The sequence below is a fragment of the Micromys minutus genome (genome assembly GCF_963924665.1).
Source record: "Micromys minutus genome assembly, chromosome: 1".
NCBI classification, from domain to species: domain Eukaryota; kingdom Metazoa; phylum Chordata; class Mammalia; order Rodentia; family Muridae; genus Micromys; species Micromys minutus.
Window position 1 is genome coordinate 132,032,516 of NC_137969.1, and position 23,336 is coordinate 132,055,851.

Here is a 23,336-nt window from a genome sequence, read left to right on the forward strand (position 1 = left end):
GGGAAAACCCAGACAGCAGATTAAAAGATCGTGATGTAGTTTAGATGCATGAGTGCTGAAATCGATGCAGGCTAGATTCCTTTGGGAATTGCAGTTAGAGTAATCAATAAATTCCTGAATGTGTTTATTTTGTTGCTTAAAACCAATAGGAGCTTTTCTGCCACCTACAAGTTAGCGTCTTGATCACTGGTAGGTAGTGAAAAGGGGGGCAGGAGGTAAGGTTAATAAGGCTGGCAAATAGGTTGCAGCCAAACGAATTTGAATGTTTTTCCTAGGTGAATGTTGTGGTTTTATTTAGTCTCTTTTTCTATTCTAGCTCCTCTAGTACATATACATATCTTCAAGATGACCTTTGCCCCCTTTAATAGTTTGATTGTCCTCTTAGTCACCTGTGACTCCTCCCCAGCTCACATTCTGTTTAATTATTTACCAAGACCTGTTGATAATCCCTTGATTTTCTGCTCAGTCCTCTGTCACTGTGTGACTAGTTCCCACGGTCCAGTTTACAACTTCCCCCCAATTTAAAAAAAAAAAAAAAAAAGTGTTTTTACTTCCTAATGTTAACACTCCGTTTCCAGCAAACAAAAGTTTTGCTTCATCATTTCAAAAATCCTAAACTGTCATTTCTTTTCAACTGTCTTTTCATCAAGTTAGTCATTCATCTGTGAAAACTGCAGGTAATAGTCTCAGTCCACAGGACAATTGAGAGGCAGCTGGGTATCAACACTCCCTCCTGTGTAAATCCCATGTGTGTGTGTGTGTGTGTGTGTGTGTGTGTGTGTGTAGGCCAGCATGAAAGCCATGGAATTCCAAGACCTGAGCTGCGTCTCTGATAGCCATTGCTCCATAATATCCCTCAAAGGGCTTTAGCATTTGTATGAATTAGGCCCTTGACCTGAAGGCACAGGGCAGACTTAATAGCCCCCTTGGCCAGAAGAGAAGGAGCTAGCCAAGCAGAGCTGAATGCCGATCATCCCAGGTGCTCCAGAGGCTGAGGCAGGAGGATGAGGTTCAAGGTCTACCTGGGTTACTGAGTGAGTTCAAGGCCAACCATAGCAACCTAGTGAGATCTTGACTCCAAAGTGATAGAGGGCTGAGGATGGAGCTCAGGGGTAACGCAGGGGCCTGGGATCCAGCGGCCAGGGGGTCTGGGTGTGGCTTGCATGTCCAGGCTCCGAGTTCAATCCCCAGCACTGGACAGCAGTACGGGAGTAAGGAACCCATGCTGGCACTCGGCAACTGCGTGTGGGACAATGAACCCACAATTACTTACTGCAGTTTCCAGATGTTTCACCTAGGAAACCCATCTTCCACATCAAGCTTGTCTTTGAAGGTAATATTCTGGCTGAGTGTGGTGGCCATCGGGGCCCGGAGAGCTCGAGGCCAGCCTTGGGTGCATAACAAGATCCTATCTCAGAAAACAGACACAGCTTTTGATCAACCAAAGGCAGTCCTCTCGTCCGGACCCCAGGTTTGCGGCCGTAGAGACGAAACGCCTCTAAACACAAGGTGGTCTACTCAGGTGTTCAGCCGAAGGAATTCTGATCCCTTGCAGAGGTAAAGGCTGACTGCACTGGCCTGATGACTTGTCCCCATGGGTCACCTTCCAGAGCATTTGAACGCCGTGTTTATTTTATGGTGCTGGGAGTTGGACCCTGGGTTCTGTACAGGCTCATCGAGGCTCTGTTACTGAGCCACATACATCCTCAGCTTTTTAAAAATTCTACAACTATTTGTGTGTGTGTGTGTGTGTGTTATGTATGTGTGTGCATGCATGATGTATGTGATGTGTGCATGGCATGTGTGTGGTATATATGTGTGTGGTTTATATGTGTGGTGTGTCTGGGGGCATATGTGAGCATGTGGTATATGTGTATGTTGTGTATGTGTGTACATGATGTATGTGGTGTGTGCCTGGCATGTGTGTGGTATATATGTGTGTGTGTTTTGTGTGTATGTATGGTTTATGTGTGTGGTGTGTTTGGGGGTGTGTGTGTGTATGGTCTGTGTGTGTGTATGGTCTGTGTGTGTGTGTGTGTGTGGTGTGTGTGGTATGTGTATGTGTGGTATATATATATAGGGTTGTGTATTCGTGTGTGTGTGTGTGTGTGTGTGTGTGTGTGGTGTGTGGTATGTGTATGTGTGGTATATATATATATATATATATATATATATATATATATATATATATATATATATATTTATAGGGTTGTGTATTCGTGTGTGTGTGTGTGTGTGTGTGGTGTGTGGTATGTGTATGTGTGGTATATATATATAGGGTTGTGTATTCGTGTGTGTGTGTGTGTGTGTGTGTGTGTGTGTGTGCGTGTGCGCGCGCGAGCACTCGCCTGTATAATGCCACTTGATACTGGATAACCAGTTTAAGGGCTCTTCTCTGGGGAAGCCTTTTTCCGATTTTAGCATTCCTTAGCCACTTGTAGTTTTTACCCAAGGCTGACCCCTTCCCTGGGTCACTGGAGTCTCCCTCGTTCGGGTCTTATTTACACAGCTATTTTGTTGAGACTTCATGGTATAGCTTCTCTGACACTTCTAGAAGACACAGTGTCACGGCAAACGTCCTTTTATGTCTCAGTCACTCTGCCTCTTGATCCACTGTGTCCCTGAGCCTTAGGTATAGAAGCTGTGCTGTGGTGAGCAGTTGGGGCTGGGCACCACACTGTTAGCTGTTCTCTGCATTTTGATATGGTTTTCTGTAATGGCTTCCATTGGATTCTTTGATGAAGGGTGAGACCTACACTCATCTGTGGGTGTATATATATATATATATATATATATATAATTTATATATACATATATATTAGGATTTATTTAGAATATCATTAGAAATTGCTGGATTGGTGATGTGGCAGTTGTGGGTTCTCCTTTAATTTCCATGACGTCACCAGCACCAGGTAGTTGGCTAGGTTTCCAATACTAGGAATGATTTCCTTCTTGTGTGTGGGCCTTAAGCTATTAAGGGCTATGGGGCTGAGGGTTCAGTCAATGTATATGTACCATGGTTACATATACATTCTTAGGGATGTTGTTTCCTTCTGTGATCTCAGCTGTCTTCTTTGTTCAGTCCTTCCCTAGTTGCCCGTGTCACATAGTTCTACTAGTCACCAAGTAATGTCTGCTCTTCCATGACACCATTCACAACTGCCACTGACACACTGAGGTTTTTCATATTTTATGTGAGCTGGAAGATCCAAGCATGCAAAACACTACGGTCAAGGTTTTCTAAATTCCATGGCTCTATTATTCAGGTTCTTCCTCGTCTTTTTAACACAGAGGGAATTTCAGTCATGTATGTGGTATTATGGAATTAATTCATAGTCAATATTTGTGTTAAGCCTGGGGACACTGACAGTCAGAGTATATCCTATTACCCGTAGGACATAGGGACAAGGATCTGGAGAGCCATGGCTTTGGGTGGTGAGAAGGCTAGCTGTCCATCTGTACAGCCTGCCACTGGATCCCTAGCATGGTTCCACTGACTCCGGCACTGTGTGTGCAGCGTGTACCCCTCCTTCAGTCTTCCTACACATATATCCCATTAGCTATTTGATGTCTTCCCTTGGATGGCTCAACTGTGCCCCCTAAAACCAGAATATGTTGTAATCAGCGCAGGGCCCTGTCTTTAAAAAAAGAAAGAAAGAAAGAAAGAAAGTACATGTGAGAGCAGTCATGGTGTTCCTTCTAAAACTCCTATTTTCAGTTCATCCGAGTGCTTAATCATGGCCATAATACCTTATTTGGTCTGCCCCGTACCTGCCCTCCAACCTCACAGCCTACCGTTCGCTCCTATGACATTCCAGAAACATCTTTCCAGTTCCTTGCTAATTTCTGCCCACGTCAGGCTTTGACAGGCAGCGCTGTGAACCTTTGCCTAGATGCTGCTGTACCTGTTCTGAAGCCTGCCTCCTCAACTTCCAAGTGTCAAAAGATCTTGGTGTATTACTTAAGTATTTCTAATCCTTTATCTACACAGTACCCAGTTTCTTATTTACTGTTTCTCCCAAAATACATGAATTTCATATATTTGATTAATGTTGTCTTACTTTAACCATCTCCCCTACCAGATGATACACTAATTTATTTATACAGAATTTATTTCAATACCTGAGGTGACTAATTAACTAAGTGAATGGAATTAGAGGTAAAACCTGCTAGAAAGAGTTTTCTGTCTCCAACTATGTGACTGGAGGCAGATTGTCAAGAAGTAGCTTTAAATGTATATAAAATCACAAAGGAGGGATAAACTAGGATTCATCGGGGAAGATCATGTGACCAGTAGTACTATATAGTCCTAATAGTGTTCCACAAGAATGTATAAGAATGTATGTAAGAATGTATAAGAACATGTGATTATAATAGTTACCACCTAAGAACGTGTGCCACTCTAAATACAGAGACCTCCCACCTGTGTAGAGAATGTGGCACTAGTCTAGGTGTCACTGTGAGAATATGTAGGACTGCTGGGTAAGACTGCCCCTGTGTAAAACCTGTAACACTGGAGTAGAGGAAGACATCACCAGTATATGGTGCAGAGTGAAGTCCAAAGGAGGGAGCAAAGAGCACCAAGTTCTACATAACTACCAATATTCGATGCCAGAAACAACTTCCTCCTCCGTGTGTGTGTGTGTGTGTGTGTGTGTGTGTGTGTGTGTGTGTGTGTGTGTGTGTTATTGGCTCATTCTGAGACAACTTTCAATATGTAGCCCAGGCTGGCCTCAAACTGTGTCCTACCTCTGTATCTCTGAAGCCATGTTCTTGGGTTCCTAGAGAGTACTGCCTTTTTCTTTCCTCTTAGTTACCCCATTTCATTTCATGTTAAGTAACTATAGCTTTGGTAGCATCAACAGGAGAAATTGAAGGTGTCTCTAAACGTTAGAGACTAAAGAGAGACTACAACCTCATCCATGGGCAGATTTATCAGTACCACCCAGTACTTACAAACAGGAGAAAAAAACACTTGAAGAGAGATGGCTGGCCAGGAGTGTCAAAGCACACTTTCCCACTGTTCAACATGGTGAGGATGTGATATTTTCCATGATCTGACTTGACTGAGCTTGAATCATTTGACACAGAGAAAGGAAATTCTAACAGCAAGAAGACTAGCTCTACTTCTTGGGGGGTGGGGGTTGGGGATAAGTGGACTAAGAGATCAGCAGACTAAGAGATCAGCAGCAGAGACAGGGCTGAACCTGATCTATGTCCACGTTGAGCAACGGACTGAGCCATGGGAAGCTGACCCAGTTTCTAGGAGAACTCGGCATGCCTCATTAAAAAAGCAAGTTCTTGGATGCAATATGAATTTCAGGCAATTTCAATGTATTTTTCGTCTCCAAATCCCCACTACCATGGGGTAGACCCAGAAAGGGAAGAACAGTCTAAAACAACCCAATTTGAAGATAGCCTTGGCTACACAGCTAGACCCTGCCTTACAGCAGTGTCTTCCATCTTCAGAGGCCTTTGAATTCAGTTCTGACTTGGAAATGGAACTGGAATTTCAACTTGGGTACATTTAATAACACAGTGTGGGGTGAGGTTAAACACAGTCAAGCTTTCAGGGATTTTCTGCATAGTGCTCCTGGAGTTTTAATGCACATACCAGTCACCTAGGCATCTCATTAGAGTGAAAATTCAACCCAGTTAGTCTGGATAAGGTCAGAGATTATGCATTTCTAACACGTTTCCTAGAAATGCCAAGAACACTAAGAGCAAATTTTAATATCATACTATAAGTACAGAAAGATACTTCTATAGCATGCAGTTCAAGGATCATTAAAAATACTAGAATGAAATAGAGTCAATTTTATAAGACACATTAAGTATTGGCAATTAGAAGCTGTCGTTTTTGCCTATCAAGCTGCTCTATAGAATGAAGAGTATCACGTCAGTTTTCTCATAGACGACAAATGTCTGTATTGTACTGAAATGACAAGTGTGTTTGTGAAGTAGTAGAGGCCTGCTGGAAGAGTGTGCAGCTTGTGGAAGAGTGAGACTAGAGCCACAACCATCCTATTACATTCTACAGCTGCAGGTCTTCCAAATGGAAGTCTTCAGAACTGCGGCTGTGGATAAACCCTTATTGTCTTTGGGTGAATCAGAGTTTACCTTTTATTTTAGCTATGTTGTTCATTTTAGCATTAAAAATAAATGGACAGCTATGGGGGGGCAGGGGAGAGAGGGTAGAGGATGGCTCAATGGTTAAGGTCACCAACTGCTCTTCCAGAGGACCTGGATTCAGTTCTCACCACTGTCCTGGCTGCTCACACCTGTCTATAAGCCCATTGCAGGGCATCTGACACACTCCTCTGGGCTCCTTGAGCACCAGGCACAGCTGATGATGTGCAGAGTAGCCAGCAGACAAAACTTCCATACACATAGATAGATGATATCTAAAATAAAAGGAGAAGGCTATCCTATGGAGATGTCTCACACTTGGTTTCACTTGGAAGGAAAACTAATGCTCATGTTTGTCTGAATACATAGCTCAAGAGCAGTACCATAATTACAAAACAAGGCTCTTCATTCCGTCTCAGTCTGTCCTGAACAAGAGTTAACCCAGCCATGAGAGAGCTCAGAAGCTGAATGGATATAACTAGGTAGCTATTTCTTTGACATGATTTTCCTAGAAAACAGACTCTAAAATATATTAACTTAGGGCCTGTAGAGGTGACTCCCCTGGTTAACTTCAAACATGAGAATCTTAGTCCAATCCTTCGCACCTGTGTCACAGCCAGGTGTGGCATCGTGCGCCTGTAATGCCAGCACTGGGAAGCAGAGTGCGTGGGCTGAATAATGGGGACAGGGAGCACTCGTTCCTCAGGCACAGGGAGCACTCATTCCTCAGGCACAGGGAGCACTCCTTGCTCAGGCAAGTTCAGCTTTTCTGTGAGAGGCCCTACATCAGAAATTGAAGTAGAGGGCAGTTACAGAAGACACCCAAAATTGACCTCTGACTTCTACAAGCACAATAACAGGCATTCACACCTATACACACATGGGTGCACAATATAAAATGTATTAATTTTATTTGTGAATCCGTATTTATTTCCTGCCATGTGTCTTTTTTTTTTAAAGTGGGCTTAAAGTATTTGTTGGTTTTTTGTCCAACAGGAGTCAGAAAAAAATAAGTCACAAAATATTAAGGAGTAAATATTCATATTTGCAAGAGACGATATTCTTAAAAACCTGAAAAATTTTCAATTGACATGTAGGCTCTAATTCTTACATACGAAGTTAGTAGGAAGTCAAGCATCTGATACTTATACTGGAAAGCTGTTTATTAACTGGTTCTACTTGGCTTCAGCATCACTGCCAGAGCTGTCGCTGTCGTAAATGGAAATGTTTCTAATTGAAGACACCATCATATCTGCAATGCCCTTTTTGGGGTTTTCTTCCAAGTCAGTCTTTATTGCTCCAACTTCTGACAGTTTCCATTCAAGTTCTACAATACATAAAAACCTATCATCAAACTGGATATAAAAATCTTGGAAAAACTGAAGCAGAAGTTGACTTGGATAAAATTAGTATGGAGATTAAGGCTCGTGAGATGGCTCATAAGGTAAAAGTGCTGGCTGCAAGTCTGACAGAAACCTGAGACAGATTCTAAGATCCACATGGTGAAGAAGAAAACTAACTTCTGAAAGTTACCCTATGGCCATACACACGCGCCATGCACACTGTGACTTGCCAGCACACACACAAACACTGTGCATACTGCGTTACAACAACAACAACACACACACACACACACACACATGATAAATGTAAGAAAATAATAATGTGGAGTTGAAAATACATTTAAACTGAATGACTAAGTGGTGTACTATCAAAGCACATTGGGCAGGGTTGCTGTCCTTAACAGGGGAAATGGGTAGAGTGCTCATTTTAAAATGACTGAAAATACCAAGAAAACAATATGTGGTGGGTCATGCTGTAATCCCAGCATCTAAGAAGCTGAAAGAGAGGACTGGCACAAGTTCCAGCCCCTGCACATAAAAAATAGGAGGTGGGGTAGAGGTGATTGGGGGGAGGGAGAGAAAGAAAGGGAAGGAGAAAATGGTGTAAACTTGAGGAGATATAAAAGCAGAGTTTGGTGAAAACAGGAAGGCAGAAGCAATGGAGAGACCAGGAAACCAGAATCAGATCTTCTGAGCTATGAGTAGCTGTGTTCTGGTAGTCATGCTTACAAGATAAGGAAGAAATCAAGTGACAAAGAACTCATATGTGTGACAGTCAACTGACAAAATACTATCATTCCCTGGGCATAAGATGGACAAACAAAGTAAAATCCCTCACAAAACCAAGTGAGGTATGGGTGCTAATAACTGAGTAATTTGTAAAGATTAAAACTTGATATTAAAAAAGAAAACAGGCCTATTGGGAAGAGACATACACCAACACATCTGAAAAATAAAGTAAGACTATTAATGGGAGAATTTTTTGAGGACAATATAAATTACCAAAATAGATCTATCAATAACAAAAAATAATCAAGTTCATGTCTCTCCATGCCTATCCTTGGAAATCTATGTTTAAATTCTGTATAAGCAGAATGTTTGTAAAGAAAACTGAAATATAGTTTAAAGAAAATACCAAAATGGGAACAGTTAATCAGTAAATATCCTAATAAGTACATGGTTTTTTATTTTAACACTTTAACAGTTAATCTATGAATATTCTAATAACTGATTTTTGATAGAACTTGATTATAAGTTATATGAAATTCTGCTTTATTATAGTTATATTTCTGTGAATTAACACTAAGTATAGCTTTCTAATACAAGAATAGACAAAACAAAACAAAGACCTAGTAGAACAGAGCAGAGATCTCAAAAATAAATTGCATCATTTAAAAACTACAGCAGAAACAGAAAACATCTCATTCTGTGCCCCAGGATGGCTATTTTCGAAAACCAAAACCTAGCCAGTATTGGCAGGGTGGAAGAGAGCTTGGGGACTCGAGAGCCTTGCATATTGTTGAGTAGAGTGTAATGTGGTCAGCTGCTGTGGGAAACTGTGGCAATTTCTAAAACAGCAACAACAAGCTGAAAGTCGAATTCCTGTGTGATCTGTAAATGGCAGCTCTGGGTATCAGCAGAGTGGAGGCAGGAACAGCAGCGGGGGTGGGGGTGGGGTCTGTGCGCTCATTTCATGGTAGCAGCACTAACTGTAAATCAAAGACAGGAAGAACCTAAGGGTCCATCAGTAGAGGAGTGTATAGGAAAACGTATTATTTAGCCTCAGGAGGGAAAGGAATTGCAGGGCCGGGCAGCAGATCTATACTGCCACCACGATAATGCTAAAGCGGAGGGAGCACAAGTTCAAGGCCAATCTGAGCAAGAGTCCCTTCTCAAAAAGAAATGTGTAGAATATGTTGAGAAAGATGGTTAAAGCAGTGAAGGTTCATATTATGCATGCTTTACAGTTTAAAAGTAAATTTATATATAGACAGCGGGACATGGAATCTCAGTAAATGGCATTGGGGCAACAGAATAAAGTCAGATTCGTTCTTTTTAATACTTCATTACGATGTTATTTAAGATCTAAGCTATTAAAAGAACATATAGGGAGATAATATAATGGTTTTAAAGAGAAGCATGGTAAATATAATCTAAAAAGATCCATCAATTTCACTATCCTAATATCCCTTTTGCCTGACAATTAAAACTGTATTCCTAGACCTAGATCCTTAGCTATTTGAGGCAAAGGCAAGACTGAGCCTAAGACTCTGAAGCCAGACTCTGTATCAAGGTGGAGAGGGGGAAGGCAATGTTGGCCTGGAAGTGAAACTCAGTGGTAAAGAGCTTGGGCTCAATCACATAGTGCCCCAGAGAAGTACATATACCCAGAGAAATGAAACTGAAGTGGTAAGCTCCTGAGAACCTGTGAGTGATGCTGTTGAGAAGCAGTGGGCAGAACTTCACACGGTTCTGTTAATCAACTGAAAAAGCATAAAGAAGAGAACAAATGACCAACACCTACAATGGAATGCTTAAGCCCACTACTATTTCAAATTTAAATGGGACATGATATTTTTGTAGCACTGACATTACAACTCGGAGGTAGAACACTTGTCTAGTATGCATAAATCCATGAGTTCAATCCACAATATTGCCAGAAGCAAAAGAATAACATGGTTTATCCACTATCTTGACAAAAATCACACCAGGAAAACAATTTTAAGACCTGATAAATATGTGGATGAGTAAGAACTCTCATACAGAACCAGTAAGGTGAAAAATCAATACTCTCACTGGTAGAGCCTTCATTTCGTATCCTGTTGCTGTGATAAAATATTCTGATAAAAGAAACTTAAGGGAGAAAGGGTCTGTTTAGCTCACAGGTCCATGTTCTAGTTCATTATGTCTGCGGTTAGGGGAGAGCAGTGAATACAAGCATACATGCTCAGCTGGTCTTCTCCACTCTTGCATAACTCCAGCATCCTCTGCCTAGGGAATGGTACCACCCACCACCATCTGCCCAATGGTAGATGAGTCCCTCCCTCTATCCCTCCTTCTCTCTATCACAACTAACATAATAAAAGCAAGTCCCTCAGAAACATTCCCAAAGTCCAGCTATCAGTTGATACTGACTTTTATCAACTAGACAGTTAACACTATCACAGACACCTTCCTACTGCACTTAAAAAGTAAAAAATCCAAAAGAAATACTTCACTGGTGGGCACAAGGATGGTCAATGAGAACTGTCCTTAGAACACTTTCTGGGAAGATGCTTTCTCACAGAAAGAGGTGACAAACACAAAAAGTATTTAATGAGAGAAGAATAAGCTTTAAAGTTATTAAAGCATAAAAAAAGTTTAGAAAACTATTATTGAGCTTTTAAAAAATAAGTTTCTATTCTCAATAATAAAAAAACTTCCGGGGGAATCACCATCCCTGATCTCAAGCTATATTACAAAGCAATTGTGATAAAAACCGAATGGTATTGGTACAGAGACAGGCAAGTAGATCAACAGAATAAAATTGAAGACTCAAAAAATGAACCCACACACCTATGGTCACTTATTTTTGACAAAGGAGCTAAAAGCATTCAATGGAAAAAGGACAGCCTCTTCAACAAATGGTGTTGGTTCAGCTGGCAGTCAGCATGCAGAAGAATGTAAATCAATCCATTCTTATTTCCTTGTACAAAGCTAAAGTCCAAGTGAATCAAAGACCTCCACATAAAACCAGATACACTAAAACTAGTAAAACACAAAATGGGGAAGAGCTTAGAACACATAGGCACAGGGGAAATTTTCCTGAACAGAACACCAATGGCTTATGCTCTAAGATCAAAAATCGAAAGATGAGACCTCTTGAAATTGCAAAGCTTTTGTAAAGCAAAGGACACTGTCAAAAAGACAAACTGGTAACCAACAGATTGGGAAAAGATCTTTACCAATCCTACATCTGATAGAGGGCTAGTATCCAATATATACAAAGAACTCAAGAAGGTAGATTATAGAGAATAAAATAATCCTATTAAAAATGGGGCACAGAGCTAAACAAAGAATTCTCAACTGAGGAATACTGAATGGCCAAGAAGCACCTAAAGAAATGATCAACATCACTTGTCATCAGGGAAATGCAAATCAAAACAACACTGAGATTCCACCTCATATCAGTCAGAATGACTAAGATCAAAAACTCAAGTGACAGCAGATGCTGGCAACAATGTGGAGAAAGAGGAACACTCCTCCACTCTTGGTGTGATTGCATGCTGGTACAACCACTCTGGAAAGCAGTTTGGTGATAACTCAGAAAATTGAACATAGTACTACTTGAAGACCCAGCTATACTACTCCTGGGCATATACCCAAAAGATGCTTCAACATATAATAAAGACACATGCTCCACCATGTTCATAGGAGCCTCATTTATAATATCCAGAAGCTGGAAAGAACCCAGATATCCTTCAACAGAGGAATGGATACAGAAATTGTGGTACATATACACAATGGAGTACTACTCAGCTATTAAAAACAATGACTTCATGAAATTCCTAGGCAAATGAATGGAACTTGAAGCTATCATCCTGAGTGAGGTAATCCAATCACAAAAGAACACTCATAGTACGTACTCACTGATAAGCTAATACTAACCCAAAAAGCTTGAATACTCAAGAAACAATTCACAGAACTTATGAAGCACAAAGAGAAGGAAGGCCAGAAGGTGGATGCCTCAGTTTTTCTTAGAAGGGAGAACAAAACACTCATGGCAGGAAATAAAGGGACAAATAGAGGAGCAGGGACTGGAGAAAAGATCATCCCAGAAACTGCCTCACCTTGGAATCCAACCTATATGTAGCCACTAAACCCAAGTATTATTGCTGATACCAAGTACTGCTTCCTGGCATGAATCTGATAAGGATGCCTCCTCAGAGGCTCTGCCAGAGCCATACTGATACAGAGGAGGGTGCTTGCAGCCAACCATGGGACTAAACATGGGGAGGGGACCCCAATGAAGGAGTTAGAGAAAGGACTAAAGGAGCTGAAAAGTTCTGCAACACCATGGGAAGAATAAAATTATCAACTAACCAAACCCACCACAACTCCCAGGGACTAAACCACCAACCAATGAGTTTTCATGGAGAGACTCATGGCTCCAGGTGCATATGCAGCAGAGGACGGCATTCACTGCCATCAATGGGAAGTGAGGCCTTTGGTCCAGTGAAGGCTTGTTCCCCCAGTGTAGGGGAACACCAAGGTGCTGAGGTGGGAGAGGGTGGTTGAGAGAGGGAGCACCTTCCTGGAGGCACTCATATGGACATTCAATGAGAGGGGGAAGGGGTTGGGACTGGGGAAAAGGAGATAATATCTGAAATGTAAATACAGGGATATCCAATAAAAAAGAAAGAAAATAAAAAATAAATTTCAACATGATATATTGTCATTTACTGAATAGTTTTAATTTTATAATATAACCACTCCTTACATTTGTGTGTGTATGTATTTGTGTTTGTGTGTTTGTGTATGAGTGATAAAATATACATATGCATATTCACATATAATGGCTAAAGAATAAGAAAATGACTCAGTTCTTCAAAACATATAGAATAGCCATATGATCTAGCAATGTAATTTTGGGCTTATTTCCAAATTTATTGAACAGATAATCTGTTTTAGCAGCATTATTCATAACAATGAAAATATAAAAGCAATATAAATATCCACCAATGAAGGGTATATACCTTCAGTGTAGCCTATGCAGACATTGGGACATTGTTCAGACTGGGAAAAAGGAAAGGGTTGAGCCTTGACTGTGTTGAGTGATGCTCATAAGCAGGCACGAAGGAGGAGAAACCCAGTGATGTCTTGCTTATATATGTCTAAAATCATCTTCATAAAGACAAAGCAGATTGATGGCTTCCAGGGATGGGAGTGTGGTGGTATGAATATGTTTGACTAAAGAGTAGCACTATTTGGAGGTGTGGCCTTGTTGGAGAAGGTGTATCACTGTGGGTGTGGGTTTTAAGACCCTCATCCTAGCTGCCTGGAAGCCAGTCTTTCTAGCAGCCTTCAGATGAAGATGTAGAACTCTCAGCTCCTCCTGCACCATGCCTGCCTGGATGCTGCCTTGCTCCCACCTTGATGACAATGTACTGAACCTCTGAACCTATAAGCCAGCTCCAATAAAATGTTCTTTTAAGAGTTGCCTTGGTCATGGTGTCTGATCACAGCAGTAAGACTCTAACTAAGACAGGAAGGGAAGGTAAATGAACTGTTCCTGTTTAATGAGCCCATAGTTTCATTATACAAGATGTTCAAAATTGTGGAGATAGATGCAAGTTATAGCAACACACAATGTGAATGTTTCAGCTTCATGAAATAGGTTCAAATGGCATCTAGGCATGAAAAAGACAAAGGGATGTCTTTAGGAAGTGAAAGAGGTTTAACGAAAGTCCTGTGCTGTATGCTACAGGAAAGAAAGTCATAGAAAGAAAATTGTTTTTCCACACCTGTTCCAGAGATGAAGACTTAGGGAATTGTCCACCAGCAGAGCCAGGGTCCCATGTGAACGGGTGGCATAGAGAACGCACAGGGCAGAAAGTCCACAGAAGAGAGCAAGAGTCCAGGGCCATGTGGGGGTCGGGGTGTGAATGGAAATGAGGCAAACCTCAGGGCTAGGGGTTAGAGTAGGAGGATAAAGAGGAGGAATGTGGGTAAAGGGAAAGACTACCCCAGACAGGGTGAGCACAGTGGGTTGTCCGGGTCTGCAGTGACTAAGCCCTGCCTGGCTAACGCAGACATTAGGCAGAACTGTGAAAGCGCTGCAGAGAAGGACTGAACTCTACCTACATTCGACGGTTTACACTCTAATGTGTATATGATACGCATGGCACGGGGACAGCTGCTCTGGAGAGGCTCAACAAGGGAAGTGACTGGAGAGACAGACCCCAGCACCTGCATGACAGATCATGGGTGGCTGTAACTGTTTTCAGGGACTGCCGCGCTGTGTCTCTGCCTTCTGTGGGCACTGCACATACACACTGACACAGAGACACAAACTCTCATGCACGCTAAAGTGATTGTTCAAATCTTAAAAGGAGAAGAAAATTAAGGGGAAAACTTCAGTTCAAGAAAATAAACTTTCATACTTCTTCATCTAGAGAAGTTTTCACTTGTTAGTTTTTTAAGCATTTAAAAACAAACAACATTACCTTCTAACTTGAGATTTATCCCTCCACATTCTATAACTCCAATGAATTTGCCTTCTATCTGACCATTTTTATAAACAAAAATTGTTGGCAAGCAGTTGTCATGGTAGTGCTCAATGCAGCTATTGACGATGGCTTTAACAAATTTGGTTTCTGGAAACTTTCTTGCTAGGACACTCAGATGCTGGTTAACCACCAGGCACATTGGGACACTAAAGAGAAAACACACAGTAAACTTCACAGACCACTCTTCTTAGTCACTGACTGGTTAATGTCCCGGGTGCGCATGTCCACAGCTCCCCACCTTGCACTTCTTTGACTCTCCTGACACCAACCAGCCAGGCCATTTCATCCCCGTCTTCCACATCCTGGATCCCAAGGTCCAGAATGATTTCTCATGTAAAATTAAAGACTGATTGAAAGCAGAAGCCTAACCTTCCAGTGCTGCCTGCTTCATCCATCACAGAACTCTCATTCCTCCCACCCTCCAGCCCACCCTTAGTCAATCATGATGAGCTTGAGCAGATTATGTCAGAGTTGACCCTGTCCTCCCACCCCCAAACACACACTTTCATGTTCTTCCACACCCCTTGGCTTTATTTTGCTTGTCTCTCCCTGGTTCTCACTTTCCCTTCCCCAAAGACTTGCCTAAACAAGCATGAAGTTCTGGGTTTGATCCCCAGTACTCCATAAAACACATGCGATGCTGCACACTAGTCTCAAACTCTGGGAGGTAGAAGGAAGGTCATGAGTTCAAGACCATGCTTGGTTGAGTTTGAGCTCGGATAAGCAGGGAAAGAGAGGATACACACATAGGTCTTAATTACCGAACAGTGATAATTTTCTTACTAATGTGACATTAGATTAGAAATGAAAATGTTTTAGCATACTTAATTCAATCCCTAAAGATAAAATTCTACAATGTACTTATGTGCATACATGTTTTTTTCTTAAATATTCTTCATCATAGTTATCACAGACCCTAAAGCTAGGAGTGTTTTTAAACAATGAAAACACCAGCATTCTGAAGTATTGTATAGTTACCTTGATCTGTATAGATGAATTATAACCCACAAGTCTTTTTCTGCATTGGTGACTTCATTCACATACTGATTTCCGGAAATTTCTCTCAATTCCCCAAATTTTTGTTTCTTCTTAAGTGCCTTCCATTCCTGCAACCGCTTTTCTCTAATTAAAACAAAAACAATGTAAATATTCTATTCTTTTACTTTTGTGTATTTATTTATTCTCTCTCTCTCCCAGTGTGTGTGTGTGTGTGTGTGTGTGTGTGTGTGTGTGTCTGTCTGTCTGTCTGTCTGTGAGTTTGTGTTCCAGGTGCTTGCATGTGCCTAAGGAGGCCAAAGGCCTCTGATTCCCTTGTATTGAAGTTATAGGCAGTTATGAGCCATCTGATAGGAGTTCCCTGAACCCTCTGCAACATCAATAAGTGTTCATTTTTTAAAAAAGATTTATTTTATGTATGTGAGTACACTGTTGCTGTCTTCAGACACACCAAAGGAGGGCATTAGATCCTATTCCAGATGGTTGTGAGCCACCATGTGGTTGCTGGGAATTGAACTCAAGACCTCTGGAAGAGCAGTTAATGCTCTTAACCGCTGAGCCATCTCTCCAGCTCCCATCAGTAAGTATTCACAACAACTGAACTATCTCTCCATCCCCAAAGTGTATGTTTTTATGGGTAATCAATATCCAATAATAATTTAGAGTAACAAAAGTGATACCCATGCATATCAACACTGCGAACGGACTGAATGACTGACTCACCCCTAAGGAGCATATAAAGCCATTCCTCTTTGTGTCTGAGAATTGGCACTATTGTATGTATAGCAATGGTAAGAATTTTGCTATTGACTTTGAAATTCTTTTTACTTAAGACTAGGTATTTTGTGTAACAGTTTCCTGGAGATTGAAACATCCCACCCTGCAGGAAGACTCCTTAGCAGGACGGTAAAAAACTCAAAAATAGCTTCAGGAAGTCCCTGAAATTGACCAGATTTACTAGGCTCCTCCCTGCCAGAGTAAGCAATAAACACTGCAAGAAAGACTCTCAGACAAGCAATGCCACAAAGAAGGCTCAGGTCAGAGCAGCTGCCTGGAAGAAACAGAGCCGATCTGAGCTGCCGGGAAGAGGTTCCCAGCTGTGTGAGCTGAGCCCATTCTGGGGTGGGCCTTGGTGACACAGTTGTCTTTTGTTATTTCTGCTCTTGTAAGTAGCCCCAGTAAAATTCATTCATTCACTGTTGGACTTTGGTAATTTGTTCTGTTGTGGGTTCTCCATCTGGGGTGAGTAGATGTGTGTGTTCCACCTCTCCAGGAGAAGTTTTGTCACACTACAGTAGGATATTTAGGTACTGGGCCAGCAAATTCTTTTTCTTTTCTTTCCTTCCTTTCCTTCTTTCCTTTTTACAAAATTATTTGTATTGTGTGCACGAGTATTTTGCTTGCATGTGTCTGTGCACTGCATTCATTACTGCAAAGGCCAGAGGGTGTGTTACATCCCCCGAACTGCAATTACATAAGCTTGTAAACCATCATGTGGGTGCCAGGGGCTGATCTCTCAGCCTCTGCAATCATCTCTCCAGCCCACTGCAAATTCTCGTGTACCAAAAATAAATATTTTATTCGTGAGTACCCCGAGCAACAGTAATATTGCCGAGGGTTTGTGGTAGGGACTACTTTAAGAGCATTAGCTAATTTAGTCCTTACAAAAACTTGATGAAGTCAGTATTATTATTATCACCAGTTATATGCCTATAAAATAGCAAGTTGTTATGTATCCCAAAGCTTTTGTGGACATTATTAAAATAAATTTATTACAGGTAAAGGCAGCAAAGGAAAGTGACTAAGAATCTGACATCTACCACCGGGCTAAAGAGGGTTTAAATGTCAGTTCCAGTATTTAATAGTAGCATAAACGTGGGTGATTTCTTTACCTTCTTCAGTTTCTATTTTCTCTATCTTTGCATGACAAAACTGACTAATACCCTAGCACATGTGATCACTGGGTATTAAGTGATGTCCTGGGAAATTGTCACCATCAACCTGACTGCAGTAGCCACCCCCACCACCACCACTACACATGCTGGGAGAGGACAGCTTCTCTCCAGAAAGAGCTGGATTAAGGAGGAAGATCAGACCTGAATGTGGGAGGTACTATTCCATGGGCTGGGGGCTGGGCTGCCTACAGAGAAAGGAGCGAGATGGCTTCCATGTTCATCTCCAATTTTTCAAGTCCCTGCTGCATGGTGTCCCTACCATGCCGGACTGTGCGCTCAACTAATGAAGCAAAATCAACCTTTTTCCCCTTAGGTTGCCTTTGTCAGATATATTGTCCCAGGAACAAGAAATGTAATACGGTAATTTCTCAACAATACGTGTAGCACTCGGAGAACTGATAAACATTTAGTATTTATTCATTCATATAGAACATGAATGCTTTGTTAATAACTCTCAAAAGTTGCATAGTTTGATGACTAGTCCATGCTTGGATTTACTGAGTAACCTCAAGTAGTTTACAGCACACCTATAAGTTCCTATACTTGAGTTTGCTAAGGGTACTTCCTTGTGTTTCTTTGTATGTAACTCCATCTTCTTATTTTTTGTATTACATTTTAGCATATGTAGATATGTATGTGTGTGCCTGTATGTGCGTGCATACATGCACGCATGTGTGCATGTGCATACCTGTGCATGTACACGTGTGGAGATCAGATACTATCTTGCAGGAGTTGGTCCTCTCCTTCCAGTAGCTGGGTTCCAGGGAACAAACTCAGGTCATGGGGATTGACTGCAAGCACCTCTACCCACTGAGCCATTTCACTAGCACTCATTTTCTGCATTCTTGATGTTCTGGAACCTAGAACTTTGCTAATGCTCCAGGGAATGTCTCAGCCTAGCTGGTTCCAAGAGAAAGAACCAATACTTGCCAGACAACACCATTCTTCAGATGCAAGCCAGCCAGCCAATTCTGAAAGCACACCCTCAGTTGCTTTTGATTTTCTCTTATTTTTTCAGGCAAGACTGGTCTCTAACTCCTTGGCTCAGCTAACCCTCCCAGTCTCGCCTCTCAAGTGTCTGGGACTTTGGGCATGTACCACCAGGCCTGGTGTCAACCACTGTTCTTTCTGTGGTTGTTGTTTTGTTTTGCTTTGTTTTTTCTTATAAGGCTCCCTGTTCTAGTCATCCTAGAACCCAGTACCAGATGACTAACAGACCTCATCCAGAGCCCACCTAAATGATTCAACTGGCCAATCATAAGCCTTCTCACTACCGCCTTGCCTGTTTGTTCCCACAGGAACTACAACAGAGGTTATGTCAGGGATTTTTCCCTTGCAGGTTTTGATCCTGACCTTTTCAGGTACTTCCTTTGTGGCCCCCATGTGCCATGGTGCAGCCCTTCTTTGTGAGAATGGTAACTGTTTGATAACAATCACCTCCTGACCATACTTATATTAAAGCAAACAAAACCTCCTGCACAATCTTCAGAACACTCTGGCCTCATTTTGCATGTTAGAAGCATGCCAGATGAAAAGTCACTTTGCGTAACAATGAAGCCAAACACAATGAAACCCAAAGAGAATAATAATGCCAAGCTAGGTCTGCCACCAGGTCCCTTCTTATTGGTACAACTACCAACTTCTCCCTCCTCCTCATTTTCCCTGGTTATTTCACTAGAAAGGTTAACACATGGGCGTTAGTCCTGCCATCAAAAAGCGCCCTGCATTTTGCACTTAACAATCAAATCAATTGTGATTCACTACATAGACAGAAAGCCCTCTAGCTATTTTAAGCAGAAAGGTACTTAACCTGGGAAATGAAGCGCTTTGCAAACTTGCTGAGAAGGAATGGGCCTTAGGCTGGCCAACCAGGAATGACTCCCAGAACAACACTGCAGAACTGGTCTGCCAAGGCTTTCTTTGCTGCAATCCAGAAACTGGGGAATCTAGATTCCAATGGTTGGCCCAAGTATCACATTACTCTGAGACTCAGAGGCACAATGACAACCGCTGGCACCAGGAACCAGGCTCCCTAGCAACAATGGGAGGATGAGAAACAAGCCAGAGCTGTGGCTCCAGGGTTATGACTCAAATCCTACGTTCACTTCAATGGACACTTTAGGTTTATTTATTTATTTTTCTCCATTTAATATAGCTCTGAGCTCAGTATCCTGTGAGGATGTTAGCAGAACGGAAACACATGCTATCCTTGCTGCAGTAAACTCTGAGAAATGCTTTAGCTTTAGCTTTTAGCTCCTGCACTACTGTAACATGCATCAAGAGAAAGAGGAAGGTATGCCAAAGAAATTTAGTGTATTTACCACAAGAATATATTGTAGATATGTTCACTGGCACATTTAGACTTTTCCTTTTAGCTATAGGGACCTCAGGGATTAATTCACTTGCTATTTGATAGCTGGTGACCCACCCAGTGGCATTTTTTTTTTTTTGGTCCCTAATTTCTTGAATAAGGTATTTGTCACTTCTTTATCTTACCCCGAGACTTTGTTAGAACCTACGTATCATAGATTCCCCTTTTGCAGCTTGCAGGAAGACTACAACTGCAAGCCTCCTTGTGAGACTAGATTGTAACCAGCCAGAGAGAGGAGTGAACATGAAGTATCTGTCTCTGGTACTCAGTCCTCAGATGTCCTGACTCACATGGAAGGCAGGACAGGATTCTAAGGCAATGTAGCCCTAGTGAAAAGCATCCCTGCCACAGTCACTGTTGGGAAACGGTTGCCCCAGAGAGCTTCAGGAGATGCTTTGAAAAATGAAGAAACTGCCCAGCACACCTTTAATCTCAGGACTTGGGAAGAGGAGAAGGCAGGTAGATCTCCAGTTCCAGGAGAGCCCAGGTGACACAGAGAAACCCTGTCTCGAAAACCAAAACCAAACCAAAGCAAAACAAGTTGAGAAACCATCCCCATGATATAATTCAAAATATTTTTAAAATTTATTTTTATTTTATTTATGTGCATGGGAGTTCTACCCACATGTGTATCTGTGCACCCGTGTGTGCCTGCTCCCTGTGGAAGACAGAAGAAGGGGTCAGATTCTCCTGGAACTGGAGATGGTTGTGAGTCTCCACGGGTATGCTAGGGAACCAGATCCTCTAGAAGATCAGCCATTGTTCTAGACCACTGAACTGCCTCTCCAGCCCCAGTTAGCTTTTTGATCAACACAAATCCTGTATTTATTTGTTCTCTCCTATTTGTATCAAGAGCTGGGGTCTAATCATTGTCTTTATATTTATGCAGTCTCTTTTTTCAAAGCTCATGCGTTGGGTAGCTCTTGAAGCTGTCAAGGCAACTGGAAGAGGAAGGGTCTCTTTGGGCCTGTGGTTTCAGAGGGGTGACCGTGCATCGTGGAGAAGGGATGTAGTAGAGCAGAGCCAGAGCAGGAAGCCAGGAGCTCACCCCTCACCAGCAAGTGCAGAGCAGAGACCCCCTGGAAGCAGGGTAGGACTGTGAATTCTCCAAACCCACCCACAGTGAGGTAGCTCCGTGCTGCTTCCCCGGACAGAACCACCAAATGGAGACCAGACGTCATATATCTGAGCCCATAAGGAAAAAAAAAAAAAAAAACTACACATTTCATATTACAAGTGCTGCAGGTAACAACCCTCTGGGGAAATTAAAACAAATTTACTAAAATGAAGAACACTCTGGAGGATTTCAAAAAGTTAAGCAAGCAAAAGGAAGGATCAGAAAATCAAAAGGAAGGACTATTGCTATTATTAGCCCAGAAGCAGGGATTTAAAAGGAGAATAAAGAACAAGCACAGCCTAAAGGACCTGTGGGCCCCTGTCCAGCACGTCAGCATGGTACTGTGGGAGTCCCCAAACCAGCAGCCACACAGACTCATAATGCTTTTAGAACTATTGGCTGGCAGCTTCCCAAATGTGATTAAAGGCACAAGTTCAGAATCCAATACATCAGAGACACTTCATGTAGGATTAACCCAACGATACCCTCGTGCTAACACAGCTGAGTCAAACTGTCAAAAGGCAGAATCGTGAAAGCAGCGAAAGAAAAGCAAGTTATGACGAGAAGTAGGTTTCCGTAAGCCTGCCAGCCACGGTCTCGTGGAACGACCCCTCAGTGCCACCAGGCCGTACCTGTAGATTTCAATAGCTTTTATGTCGTCTTCATCAAACTCATCTTCTGCTTCTTTCAGCTGGGCAAGTGTCATCTTCTCATATGGCTTAACTACATGGAAATTTGAGGTAATCAAATTGTGCAAACATCATTTTTACTTCACAATCAAATCTAGGAAACAAAACAAACAAACAAACAGACAGACACCCCCCCAAACCACAACCCAAACAGTGTCGGTAATGGAGATCAACAGTACCTTTAGCAAACCTGTAGTGATGGCAACGCATCACAAACTGTAATGTAACCTTTTTTTTTTTTTTTTTTTTTTTTTTTTTTTTTTTTTTATTCCCTCAAAGTTCACAGAACTGACAGGACACTTGTGAGAGTAGAAGGGAAAATCAATTAGATCCCGTAAATGTAGATTTCCCCCAAGTACACGGAGGGATTCATGAATAAGACATTATACAGAATGAACAAAGAAAGGTGATCTCCACGTAGAGGGACATGGTAGAAAGCTATCTCTGGGTTTCATAGCATATCTCTGTGCTTTTATTAATTGGCATGTGCCTTTCAATAAACAAATCAGCCATGCAGTGGATGGGCAGCATAGATATTAAATAGTATCTCCTGTGTTTCAGGTGACATATTTTACTCCCTTCAGTGTGTACCCCCTTCACGCACCCCCAGACGCACACTCACCCATTGCCTCTTGCTGTAAGCGCAACACCATCTCTTCAATTTCATCTTTTGGTTCTTCTTTTGGAGGAAGAATGCCAAAATCCCTTAAAATTTCATTCCATTCTGTATCTTCATTTGGATCCTACACAAAAAAGAAAGTTTTAGCAAAGCTGTGCGTTGTAAAACGAGCTGATAAAGCTGACCGGTGGCAGCACGTCCATATAGGAAGCTGTTCACGGAGCTGAGGTTGCAGGAACAAGCCCACTTCTCTCACCAAGGATGGGGCCGCATGCTCTGATTAGCCTGACACATCTGTCCTCAGCATTGTGACAAGATCACCTTAGAGGATGGCGAGATGGCTCGCCCAGTAACGGCACTAACTTGTCACATATGCCTGGTGACCTGAGTTAGGTTTCCAGCACCAAAATGTTGGCTCACAATCATTCCGAACTCCAACCGTGGGGGGTCCAATGTCCTCTTCCGACCTCCGAGGACACCGGCATGCACACGATGTAGATACACACATGGTCACTGTCCTAGTCAGAGATTGCTGAGATGAACATGACAATGACAGGAATTTGGGAAGGAAGGGGTTTATTTTAGCTCACAGCTTACACTCCTGTGTAGGCTGGGAAATTAGCGATTCCCTAGCACGTACATTTCTTTTTCTCCTTGGCTTTTGGAAATAAATACATTTAGAGGTTTTTTTTTTTTTTTTTATTTCCAGACACTGAGGATGTCAAGCATGGCCTAAATCTAGGTCCCACCAGCTTTTCTTGGTGCCATAGCTTTAGAAGAAAATGTTGGCCTGGAGCAATGGCTGTACCCGATATGCACAGCTTTGTCACTCTAGGAGCAGATATTGTG

The 23,336-nt window shown here is 42.0% G+C and overlaps 1 protein-coding gene across 1 annotated transcript; it reads right to left on the reverse strand.

Annotated features, from left to right (window-relative positions):
• Window positions 1-7,304: 7,304 nt before the first annotated feature.
• On the reverse strand, window positions 7,305-22,605 carry PDCL2 (phosducin like 2; the record flags this gene model as incomplete). The annotated part of the gene is made up of 5 exons (XM_080924050.1): window positions 22,491-22,605; window positions 21,812-21,902; window positions 15,719-15,862; window positions 14,678-14,886; window positions 7,305-7,456 (listed from the first exon to the last, which is right to left on the reverse strand). The coding sequence occupies exons 1-5, from the start codon at window positions 22,519-22,521 to the stop codon at window positions 7,305-7,307; spliced, it is 627 nt and encodes a 208-aa protein (XP_080780176.1). The 5' UTR covers window positions 22,522-22,605.
• Window positions 22,606-23,336: the final 731 nt, after the last annotated feature.